The sequence below is a fragment of the Diadema antillarum genome, unplaced genomic scaffold, assembly GCF_040938485.1.
Source record: "Diadema antillarum isolate AM-2024a unplaced genomic scaffold, OU_Dant_1.0 scf00000011, whole genome shotgun sequence".
NCBI classification, from domain to species: domain Eukaryota; kingdom Metazoa; phylum Echinodermata; class Echinoidea; order Diadematoida; family Diadematidae; genus Diadema; species Diadema antillarum.
In genome coordinates, this window is record NW_027270900.1 from 32,975 (window position 1) to 45,141 (window position 12,167).

General features: G+C 41.4%; 1 protein-coding gene across 1 annotated transcript in view; it reads left to right on the forward strand.

Annotated features, from left to right (window-relative positions):
* The first annotated feature begins 2,186 nt into the window (after window positions 1–2,186).
* LOC139720400 (general transcription factor 3C polypeptide 1-like) overlaps window positions 2,187–12,167 on the forward strand; it is a 50,166-nt gene continuing 40,185 nt past the window's right edge. The window contains exons 1-7 of the mRNA XM_071631764.1: window positions 2,187–2,282; window positions 3,009–3,223; window positions 6,200–6,351; window positions 7,512–7,770; window positions 8,426–8,590; window positions 9,747–9,950; window positions 11,103–11,217. Coding sequence (XP_071487865.1) covers window positions 2,228–2,282; window positions 3,009–3,223; window positions 6,200–6,351; window positions 7,512–7,770; window positions 8,426–8,590; window positions 9,747–9,950; window positions 11,103–11,217 — 1,165 coding nt within the window. The 5' untranslated portion in view covers window positions 2,187–2,227. The remainder of the gene's footprint in view (window positions 2,283–3,008; window positions 3,224–6,199; window positions 6,352–7,511; window positions 7,771–8,425; window positions 8,591–9,746; window positions 9,951–11,102; window positions 11,218–12,167) is intronic.

Here is a 12,167-nt window from a genome sequence, read left to right on the forward strand (position 1 = left end):
CATACTATTCAAAGTACCAGACTGGTATGTGCTGGATGCGTGATGTGATGCGACGTACGTCGCGTCGCGGGATGATTCCAGAGAAAGCGCCCAAACGGTAAGCGGGCGGCGGAATCGTGGGCGGAATTGACGAAGAAAGTGAACTCGTCATACCTACAAAGTGATTATTTTGCTAACAAACTGGAGTATGTCATCTACCCACCTACTCTATCAGTGTGGAATAGTAATTTGGAATATATGGACAAGATCAGGTTAGTACTGATTTAATTTTTCTCGTTACGAATTTGTGTAAAAAGATGTCAGACTTCAGCTTCACGAGGCTAATTCGTGCACGGAGAGGTGAGAGCCGCAGAAAAAAGCATCGAAAATATTTAGTCGGATCAGGCCGCTAGGTGCGGCAGTCTTGCATTGTGCAAACGCGCTGGCGCCCGTGTTTTGATGGGCGCTCTGCATCGGGTGATTAAAACTCGATTTAAAAAAAAAAAAACAGACAGGATTTTTTTCTTCTTTTCATCATGGATAGTGGACATGTGTGTGTAACAAAAAATCACCGTGCAAAGTTGCGACAATTTATACGTCAGATGTGAGATGAATAAGAAGTGAAGGGGGGGCCTCATGAGGCGTTCCCCGGGGGGCCTCATGAGGAGGGGGGAGGTCCTCATGAGGAGGGACCATCCTCGTACGCGGGGGCGGTCCTCATGAGCGGGTTTCCCGGACTGGGCTAGCCCTAGCTCAGTTCGGGAAACCCACTCACAAGGGGGGCCCCTCCTTATAAGTAACCCGTCCCGCTTATAAGTAACCCCGTCCCCCTTATAAGTAACCCCGTCCCCCTTATAAGCAACCCCCGGGGCACCCCTTATAAGGAGTCTCCACGCTTTTTTGCAATGCAACGCGAAAATGAAAGGACTGCGGCAATTCGCTTGATTATGTCCATAAAGCTTCACAAGTTTCCTAGTTACGAAATTTGAGCAAAATCGGTTTGAGGCATCATATCTAAAATCATGGATTTAAATGCGATGTCAAACGACCCATGCGAATGCTGAAATGCGAGCGATTACTGGCGTGAGTGTCGCCAGGCGCGGCGGCGCGGCAATGCTTGAGTGCAGACGTGGCGACTGAGTACGTACTCAGTCGCCACGTGTTTTAATGGGCGCTCTGCATCGGTTGATTAAAACTCGATTAAGTACAAAATACACCAAGGTCACGACAAATAAGTGCGAAATTTCGACTTAGCGTGCTAACACTAGTAACAGATCGTCCTCCTCGGGCTACCTTAGCGGTTCGTAGCAGACTCAAACCAAGGTACAAGGAAGGCAAATGTAGTTCAGGTTTGTGATTCGAACATGTCGTTTGACATAGGGCCGTATTACTTTTGAAAAGAATGATATCAATGCACCCTGTCATAACTGCTACAGCTAGCGATCATCGCGAAGAGTTGAGCACTGCGTGTGTAGAAAATGATGTACTTGCGCGAGAGCGCCATCTAGTGCTCAATGATGCTAGCTACAGTGTGAGAGCGCAGGCCTCCATCTATTCAGGCAACACGTGAGCAGTTCACATCATTTCCACCACTGTCACTGATCTTCACTTCTTGTTCTTTTAACATGTTTAGAGATCAGTACAGTGATTTACACCCATACATGTACGTATGTATGCTGATACAGAGTCGCCCAATTTTCCAATATTTTAGAAGCCTTTTGTAACATCATCAACATCCAGCTGTGCGGCGGTGTGCCTCGTCATAACAGAAACTATAGTAGAGCACGCACTTTAGTGCGCATATGAAAACCTCAAAAATGCGCAGCTTGAACTCCCGGCCAAGTTCATGAATCATTAAATTTACATTGACTCAAGCTGCCCAAATATTGAAAATCCTTCCTAAAATCCACAAAAATGGCTTTTTTGGTTGTCGCAGCAACATGTTTTTTTTCCCACTTGAGATCCTCAGAGATTGTGATGCCCAAGCTTGATGTGCCTTTGCATAAGATATATGGGTCTTGCAATTCATAGGCTAAAATCTAAGATGTCAGTGACGTGACATTGGTCAGTACAGTAGTTGCATTTTTCACACCCACACAAAAAATTGTTCTCTTGATGATAAAATGTACATAATTCTTAACCGTGCTGTAAAATTCATAGTCTTGTATATTTTGATTTCTTGATCACCTTACAATTGTACTTTGTAGATACTGAAGTGCGAGGAGAACTGGTGGGCTAACAAATGACCATGGACAATCTAGAGGGCATCATCATTGATGAAATAGCCCTTGATGGGTTAAATGGTAAGTTATCCCAACCTACATGTATCTCTTCCTTGGACAGACCAAAATGTGACAGTACGGTCTGTCCATGTTACACGCTTTCACCACTAAGTCTAGAAATGGTATAAAATACAATTTTCAATAGAATTTTACAGCTGTTATTATCTTCTCTCATCAAAATTAAGCCATTCAATTAAAAAACAACAAAGATTCAATAAGCATTCATAATTTGAACTTCATATGTTAGTACATGGATTTCTGTCCTGCGTTACATGCGTTCACCCAAAAAATGTTATTTTGGCATAAATTTTAATAGATTGTTTGAAGCAATTTTGGGGCAAAGTTATCTCTCATTGAAGTGTTCTAGAAGATCAGATTGTATTCAGGGGTAATGCACATAGGAAACAGAAAATACAGAGACATCCCTGAAAAGTACCCATTTACTGTGTAAATGCCCATCTGTTGGTAATACTCTTGTAGTTGTGTGATACTATTTACTGAAATTTCTTCAAATTTATTTTTTCAAGCAAAAAGGAATATTTTTTTTCCTTTTAAAGAAGAAAATGAGAGCAGAATTTGTTATGCTGTATGATAGTATTGCAAAAGGTTTGAGTTATGTGTTTTGTGGTGAGTTTTTCCTCAAGATAGTGTACTTGCATCTCTATAGACATTATTACAACTGAGGACAACAGAATTGTCAAAAATACACTTGTTTTTTTTTCTCCATTTCGTGTGATATTCTTCTAGGTGTTAGTCTGTCGCGATTATGGAACCTGCTTGAGAACAGGACGCCTCCATTTCCGCTGAGGTGTGACCAGCACACGAAAACATTTTTGTGGGATGAACTGCTCTCCCAGCATGGCAGTATTGCCTTCTATGAGGTGCCTGCCAAGTTTTTGCAGACGGCTGAGATGGTTACAGACAAGGAGACTGAACCCACTAAAAAGAAAAAGTCATCCAAGGTGAGAGAAGTGAAAGTAATAGCTCATATACAACACCATTTTCAGTCACCAATTTCTTGCATAATAGTGAGTGACAGTGTGGAGAATATTTTTCACTCTTATGGTAGAGGACTGCATCGTAACACCAGTGATCTCAAATTTGTTTATATTCTAAAATTTACATCATATTTATAGATCATACTTGCTCTCTGAGGAATCAATGTTTTCTTCCTTTCGATCCTGATTTATCAATACGAAGAGCTAAAGAGTTTCCCAAAATGTTAACGGTAAAATAATTTTATGCCTTGTCACCCACTATCAACAACTCAAGAAAAGCCAAGTTTCTCTGGAAGTCTCTACTGTATACAATGTAGTTTGATTTAGCATGCAGTCTGCAATTATATCTTGTATACATCATCCTGATTAAGAAAAAAAAGAAAAAGTATGTTTCAAAATTTAGAATCGGGGATTGCTACAATGTCAGTGAGTGATTGTGATTGTTTTAATGTTTGCGTGATCATTAGAATAGAACAGTTCAAAGTTGAGTATTATACATATTCTGATAGTGATTGTCAAAATCTACTGGAATATAAGATGCCACCTTCTTTTTTTATGCCTCCGCCAACGAAGTGGCCGGAGGCATTATGTTTTCGGGTCGTCCATCCGTCCGTCCGTCCGTCCGTACGTACGTCCGTCCCGTTTTGTTTTTGTCGATATCTCAAGAACCGTGAGGTGGTTTTGCATCAAACTTGGTATGAGGGTATATCCTGGGGGATGATACTTTATTTGGATTTTAGGGTCACGGGTTCAAAGGTCAAAGGTCACAGGTTATTTTATGAAAATTTTTTGAAATTTCATGTTTTTCTCCCTATCTCGCAAATGGTTCAAGGTATCTTCATGGAACTTAGTATGTATGCATGTACCGATGGGCAGTGATTATCTAGGGAAGTTGGGGGTCATGGGTCAAAGGTCAGGGGTCAAAGTTCAAGGTCAACTCCTCAAAATATCACTACTTTCCTTATATTTTTGCAATGCCTGAAGAATTTTTTTGTCCCCGCCGAATGAGTTCGAGCAGGGGACTATGAAACGGGCTCCGTACGTGTGTGTGTCCGTGTGTGCGTCCGTGTGTGATCAAAATGTTTAATTTGCTACTTCTCTGTCATTACATGAGCCGATTTTGATTCTGTTTGCTTTATATGAGAGCACTACATGGGAGCTTTGAAACTTCTACACAGAATTTCAGTTGTGACCTTTGACCTTGACCTTTGACCTATATTGTACATTTTGCTACAAAATGCTACTCCTTCGCCATTTCTAACCCGATTTCGATTCCGTTCGCTTTATGTGATATTTGTGATATTATGATATTATGTGATTATTTCTATCCACATTGCTGCTCTCCACCCAGGAGTATAAATGGGTACCCGGTAGGATGAGAAAGCTTATGTTGGTTGATCAGCATGTGCGCGCCTGTAAAATGGCTGCGACTGGCTGGAATGCTCCCCAGGGAGTGGAGAATGAGCACTGTTTAGTGCTGGTTGGAAATCATGTATCCAGTGACCGGGGTAATGATAGTCTGTAAAGCGCATTGAGACACTTAAGTGTGAAATGCGCTATATAAAAACCAGCTATTATTATTATTATTATTATGTGATGGCACTAGGTGAGGGCTTCAAAATTTGTACACAGAATTTTGACCGTTGACTTCTTTGACCTTTGACCTTGATTTTTGACCTATATTGTACATTAGCTACAAAATGCTACTCCTTCGCCATTTCTAACCCGATTTCGATTCCATTTCCTTTATGTGATGGCACTAGGTGAGGGCTTCAAAACTTGTACTCAGAATTTTGACCTTTGACTTCTTTGACCTTTGACCTTGATTTTTGACCTGTATTGTACATTTTGCTACAAAATGCTACTCCTTCGCCATTTCTAACCCGATTTCGATTCCGTTTGCTTTATGTGATGGCACTAGGTGAGGGCTTCAAAACTTGTACACATAATTTTGACCTTTGACTTCTTTGACCTTTGACCTTGATTTTTGACCTATATTGTACATTGCATGGCTACAAAATGCTACTCCTTCGCCATTTCTAACCCGATTTCGATTCCGTGTGCTTTATGTGATGGCACTAGGTGAGGGCTTCAAAACTTGTACACAGAATTTTGACCTTTGACTTCTTTGACCTTTGACCTTGATTTTTGACCTGTATTGTACATTTTGCTACAAAATGCTACTTCCGGCGGGGACATATGTTACGCACCGCGAAATTTCTACTTTTCCTTGTTTTAACTTGATGTATCCATGTATAACCCAATATATATTCTGTGGGAAGTTTCTTGCCCAAAGGTCAAAAGGTCAAAGGTCAAGTGCAAGTGCTAAATTGCACTTCTTCCTCCATATCTCAAAAGTAACTCAAGGTATTATCATGAAACCTACATATTTATGCATGACAATGTTCAACCTAACAGTGATTCTCTTTGGAACTGTGAGGTCAAAGGTCAAAGGCCAGGTTTAGATAATACTATTTTACCATTTGATACTGAAATTATACTTTTTCTCAATCCCTTGAAAATTACTCAATGCATAAACTTATAAAAGGGTCAAAAGTCAAGTAAAAATCATCAGTTCCCCCAATACCTGCACTCTTACGTTTTAATCATTCATCCAATTGAACCTAGTTCTAGGAAAGTGAACATTCAGCACATTTGTGGCAAACCTGTCATTTTGATATTTTGCCAATTGTGTGAAACTGTCATCACACATTGTCAAGACATTGTACTTATATAGACCTATTAGGAGAACCATGCATTATGGCAGAGGCATACACCAGTCGCCGTAGCGACATTTCTAGTTTTGTGATGGTTTGTGGATTTGTATCTTCAAAATTGCTGTATCCACATTGTTATTACAATGCTTGCTATAATAACAATGCAGTTTGATTCATAATATGCATTTAGCAGTACACTCTCTTCGTTCAGGTATCAAAGGAGGAGTCTGATAAGATGAAGGAGATGATGATTGATGATCCCGATACCAAAGAGAGGGGATACTGTCCGTGCTACAAGCAGAGAAACAACGTGACAAAGAAGATTCGAAGTGACTCCAAGGCCAAATGCTTAAGTCTTCAGGATGTGGCAGACAGGTGGGTTGGGCCTCTAATGATTTCACAGTCGCCCGTTTAGCCACTGGCCTTCTCTAATCAGGTGTCCCTTGATATAACCTGTCTGGAGGAAAATTTAAGCTTAGATATGAATTCATCCTGTTTGCAGGGCATTGGATAAAATCATGATCAACTGATTTCTTTTTCTTAAATTTGTTTCTTTTTTTTTCTGAATTACCTTGAGGCAGGACAGTATCATGTCTCAACCAACAGTAGTGTGCACATGATGTCATGAGTAATTAGTTTATTTAAATTTCTTGCCACTGTAGTTATTAATGATGTTTCTCACTGTTAAATCTTCTCCCATCCCAAATACGTAAATGTCTCCTTCATTTTGCTATATTTTTCACATTTTATATCCCTTTCAGTATCTCCTCTGGCTCGGGCCAAGCCCGAGCTAAGTTGTAAAATTATGAGTCTATTAATGGGTCGGGCCATAGTGGCCTGCGCCAGGAGCAAGCTATCTTGGTGCTCCTGAAGCTAGCATAAGGCGCGGACCAGGCTCGGGCCTGGTGCCGATCGAAGAGTTTATGAAAGATAGCAGCACCAAGATTCCTTGCACCGTCAAAGGTCACAATTACTGTATACGCCATAAATTTTGAGAGTCTAAATTTTCGTGAATCGGGAATTTCCTACGATTTCGCGAGTGGTTAAATTCACGATCGTGAAGTTCTGTACTGAACGGAGAAGAGTACACGCATACGTCACATTCACATCGGGTTAGAGTCAGTATTTTCGTGTGTCTTTAATTTCGCGAATAGCACCTGACTTGCAAAATTCGCGAAAATAAAAATCTCACAAAATATCCAGCATATACAGTACCTGGCCGTGCCCTCCACCAGATTGCAAGTTCAGTTACCATGGTAATTATCCCTTATGTGGCCTAGTTCGTAAATAGGTCATCATAGAAGTAGCGAGGCTCTGCTATAGTTTAATACTGAACGCAATTTTTACTACTTGGAACGGGCCAAGTTTGCTCGAGCCAGGAGCTGGCCAAAAATGCATGAGCTACTGAAATGGGTAGTAGATTCCATTCCTTTCTAATCGTGTACTTTATCCACTCTTTGTCTTTGTTTTTTGGGTTTTTTTTAGGTTCTTGTTGATACACATGTAAAGCATTCTTATTATTTTATGAGCTGCAGGTGGGGTGAGAGGTTAGTGCTGGTGGCCAGTCAGGAGAGACGTCTGAAGAGCCTCTTGTCCTCCATCAAGACCCCTGACCTGCCCCTGATCGCACCATTGTACTGCTGCCTGGAGCAGGCTGGGAGGGCGAGGCAAGCTGGTGTCACCCAAGTGGCTCTGGCCGCTCTGTTCAAGTGGGATCTCCGGACTGTCTTCCACTTCTGCAAAGTCCTGACGAATCATGGTCTCGCGTTTAAAGAGGTAGTGTTGGCTCAGATGGTATGACTCTGGCTTTGTGGCTGGAGTGTAGTCTGGGAGACAAAGAAGTCAGTTTTAGAATGATTGAGATATCCACAAATAAAAAGGTTCCAATTAAAGGTGGGACCCACCTTCAATTAAGACCACTCTTAACCACTCTTAAGACTTCCTCTACACTTGCATGATCTTTAACATTTCATATTAAAGTGATTTCAAATTATATCCCAAAAAGTGAAAATCTGAATTGCCTAACTCCACCAAAGCTATACTATCCCATTGAGCTTCCTTAAACTTCATAAATGAACATTGGTATATGTTTCAAAAAGCAGAGAAAAAACAGAAGACCCAAACATACATTACCAATGCTTACAGGAAACATAGCTTACACCACATAATTGCTGAGGTGTGACATGTCTAGATGGGGGAAAATAAGATTGTTTGATATGAGATCACTGTTTATGAATTTATTTGGCATACACATTTTGTAAAGCAGTTGTTCTAAAGCTCATTTCTGTAGTGCTTGCACTGAATTAAGTTTGATTTTGCATTAATTTTTCCCTCCTGTTGTTACTAGTGTACAATTATTTTCCACTGCATGGCATCGCATTTTCTCCTGTATAAAAATATGTCGCTGGTACTTGCAAATTACACTGTAATTCATCTACGCATTCCCCAGAAATCGGTGACTGGAGTGACCATCTACCTGAGTCGATTCATTCCCGCTCCAAAGCATGTGATGTCCGAGGTGGGACAAATGATTGTCAGTTGTCTGGCAGATCAGCCGGACAGGATGATGCTTAGGAACAAATTGTTTGACTTTCTTCAGACCAACCATGACAAGGTGAGAGAAAGATTAGTACAGTCACGCAGTACCCCACCCCCATACTTAGGCGGTCAACGGTACACATATGTGACCCACTCCAACAAAAGGATCTGAAAGTCGGGGGAGGCCAAATTCCTGAAAATGGCATGACATTATTTCCTTACTCTTCTGCTTTGATCTCATATATAACACAACTCATAAAAGTACTCAGTTGTAGAGATATCGATGATTTTATGAGAACATGTCGAATGGTCTTGGAAATCAGCATTTCGAGAAAACCGCCTTCAAAGCTTTCTTTCCGGCACAATCGTGATCAAGCAGAGGCAAGACAATTTTAACCTCTTGAAAGTAGAGAGTATGCTCCTTGGAACCTCTGTGATGTTCATTCAAGCTATCATAGCGCCAGCGGTCTATGCACAACCAATCAATAACCAAGATGCCACGCAATGACTAATTAGATCACTCCCTCGTTGCTAGGGATGGAGTCTATCTGCAGCGCTAAGTCCAAATTTTCGGCCACGTTTCTGTTCCGTTGAAAGTAAAAAATCATGGCCCAGAAAAATGCTAATTTCTTGCCTTTCCTTTGATAATTTAGCTTCGATATTTTAGCAGATGATAAACAAAACATTACGCTACAAAATTTTGCCAAAAACAAAAATTCAATGGTTTTGACTGATTTTGATGATCTGACATCAAACTCAATTTTCTCGGCTCAGCCGTCAGCGACTTTTGGATCCTTTTGTTGTGGCGAGTCACATATGCTTGTTCCAAATTCTAAGAAAACGCCCCCTTTAAGGATGGAAAGTGTTAGGATTTCGACCCCTCTATCACAGGCTTTTGGAAGGGAAGCCAACAAAACTACCCCTTCTCTAGGTTTTTGGACGGGAAGGTAGCAAAGCAGCGTGACATATGTGCAGTGCATGTTGCAAAATATCCTTCAAAAAGAAGTCTGGCTGGGCATGCTTTGCAGTGTAATATGCACATCAGTATGAGCACATTCGAGAGATCTTGCAAACTCCAAGAATTCCCCCTACCGCTATATTGGAATCTGACAGGGGTTTGAAATTAATCCTATTCAAAACCGTTTTTAACATAAGAATTGCTGAGGTCAAACCGTGTTAGGGTGGAGACGCCTAATTTGTTTCATTTCTGTGCTCTCATACATATATGCCAGGTGACATCAAAGCGCTTCAAGAAGGGCCTCTCCGATGTGAAGGATGAAAATATTGTCGAGGCCTTCAAACTCCCTCTCCACGAAGTCCCGGCAGCACTTCGAGAAGACATGCCAGGATCCAGCATAGAAGGAGATGAGGAAGAGATGGAGGCTGTGGCCAAGGGGAAGACGGGCAGTAAAAAAGTTGACCGCGAGAGTGTCCAAGTGAGTCGCAATGATTCTCCTAGATGACCTTTCCTTGTGGATATTTGTTTCAGACATCAGCAAAACACTTGAACAGAATTATTTTTTTTTCTGTATTTCCATATAAGAGTGATATGAAGTGGCTCGTTCGATCAGACCCAGTGATAAGGTGAATATAGCTTGAACGTTCCACCTACCCACTAGTGAACAGAGAGGGGGCTCTTGTGGAATAACAGTCGCATGCTACCACTGAAATTGATTTTCACTTTTGATCTCAAAACACTAAAGGCCCTGTCACACCTTTGCAGGCAAGCTACTCGGGCTTGTTACGTGTAGGGATTTTCTAGCATACCGGACATTCCTGAGGGCAGAAAAGGATTTGAGCGAGTCAACGCGTGTGTCTTACTTGCTGGACGCGTTCTACTTAAACTATACTTGCGAGTATACTGTGTGACCTTTGTACCAGTCGCGTGGGGGCTGACAACTCAGTGAAGGAATTCCTCTAATGGAATTCCTGAAACCCCACAGAATTTCATTATCTTGGCTGCATACGGGACTGCGAAGTACCTGCGTGGGAGTTGCCTGGAAAATGCTGCCGCTAAGGGCCTCCTACTGGCGTTCTGCGTGGACCTCTACGGGCATTCCCGCGACTCACCCGGAAAAAGTTTTGGTCATGCTCAAAACTTGGCTGCGGTTAAATCGGACTTGCGTGAGCACCTCCGGGCAACTACGCGCTAGATACTGTCAGGTGCGGACCAACTGCGGAGAGCTCCGGGGAGTAAATTTGTTTCCCCGCAAGTCAAGCCGCAAAACTTCCCCCGTACGGTATGACAAGGCATGAATGAAAATTGCAAGCATTCTTGTTCGCCCACTGAAAATCTTCTACGTGCTGGAAACGATCTCCTTGCCACAAGCCCACGTAGCTTGCCCGGAATGGTGTGACACGGCCTTAACAAAGCAGCTCACCATCCTGGCAATTAACATCAGCCAGATGAGTTTCTTTGTAGACCCTTTCAATGTATAACAAGCAAAGTACATGGTGGAAAATGAGTCTTGAGCCCTTTTGAGAATTATTTTTGTTGTTGCTGTTGATTGAACAAAATAAGGAGGGTGTGGAGCTGTAAGCAGTGATAAGAGTGGACTACAAACTCATTAATTATTCAATCCCACCAGGTTACCCTCATCAAGCTGGTAGGACAGTGCAAGCAGGAAGACAGGAAGGAGGCGGATGAAGATGATGAGGACGAAGATGACGGTGGTGACATGGAAGACTTGCCCATCTCTGAAGGTAATCTTGGCTGATAAAACGAAAGATGCAGGGTACTCTTCCAGTTGAGAAGGATAGACAATGGAGCAGTTTGTGTGAATTGATGGAATGTAGCAATGTCTACATAGTAAAAAACATTGGCAAAGTTAAAGGAAAATCTGACAGTGAATTATAATTTTTTTTTTTGACTGTTGGGTGGGTTCAGGGAGGGGAACCTGTACAGGTGCTGGTCTGACTCCAGTGGCTGGTGTAATAATGATTTATAGAGGTAGTCTTACTGGGCTATTTACTAACAAGATTTTCATCAACACTGGATTATCAACATTTAAAGTATGCCCCGTTCCATGTGCATTGATAGAAATGTTACAGTAGGCATTTTCCATGAATGCTGGCTTTAAATGATGAATGAACCCATCTGCATGCAACTTCAGTGCTAATTGAGAGGAGAGGTTTGCAGAATGCCAAGTGAACCAGTTTAAGGTTAAGATCTCTGTCTCTACCAATATTTGTTTGATTTGCAACTGTTATTTCTTTCTAGTGGATATGGTAAAAAATTAAGGAGCTTCATTTTTTAAAAATAAGGAGTATATCAACTTTTGAAGTTGAATATTGTACATTTGCCACATTGAATATTCATTGTGACACAAGTTCTTCTTCAAGACTTCTCTTTGAGGATCAAACTTGAGGTTTTGTAAACTTTAGCCTGAAAAACATTCTTTTAAATTCATGAAATTTCATGAATTTGAATAATTATGCAGTACCCGCTGCATGCTATAAGGATTAGAACCAACACTTGCTGTCGGGTGAAAGCTTGGTGGTCTAATGGAGATGATGTCTGTCCGGTGATCAGGAGGTCGTAGGTTCGAATCCTGCTCGAGTATGTACGCCCATGATCTTTTTTTTTTTTTTCATGGCCACTACGAAAACACTGACCAATTCAATGCTTAGGCCAAAAAAAAAAAAAAAATGTT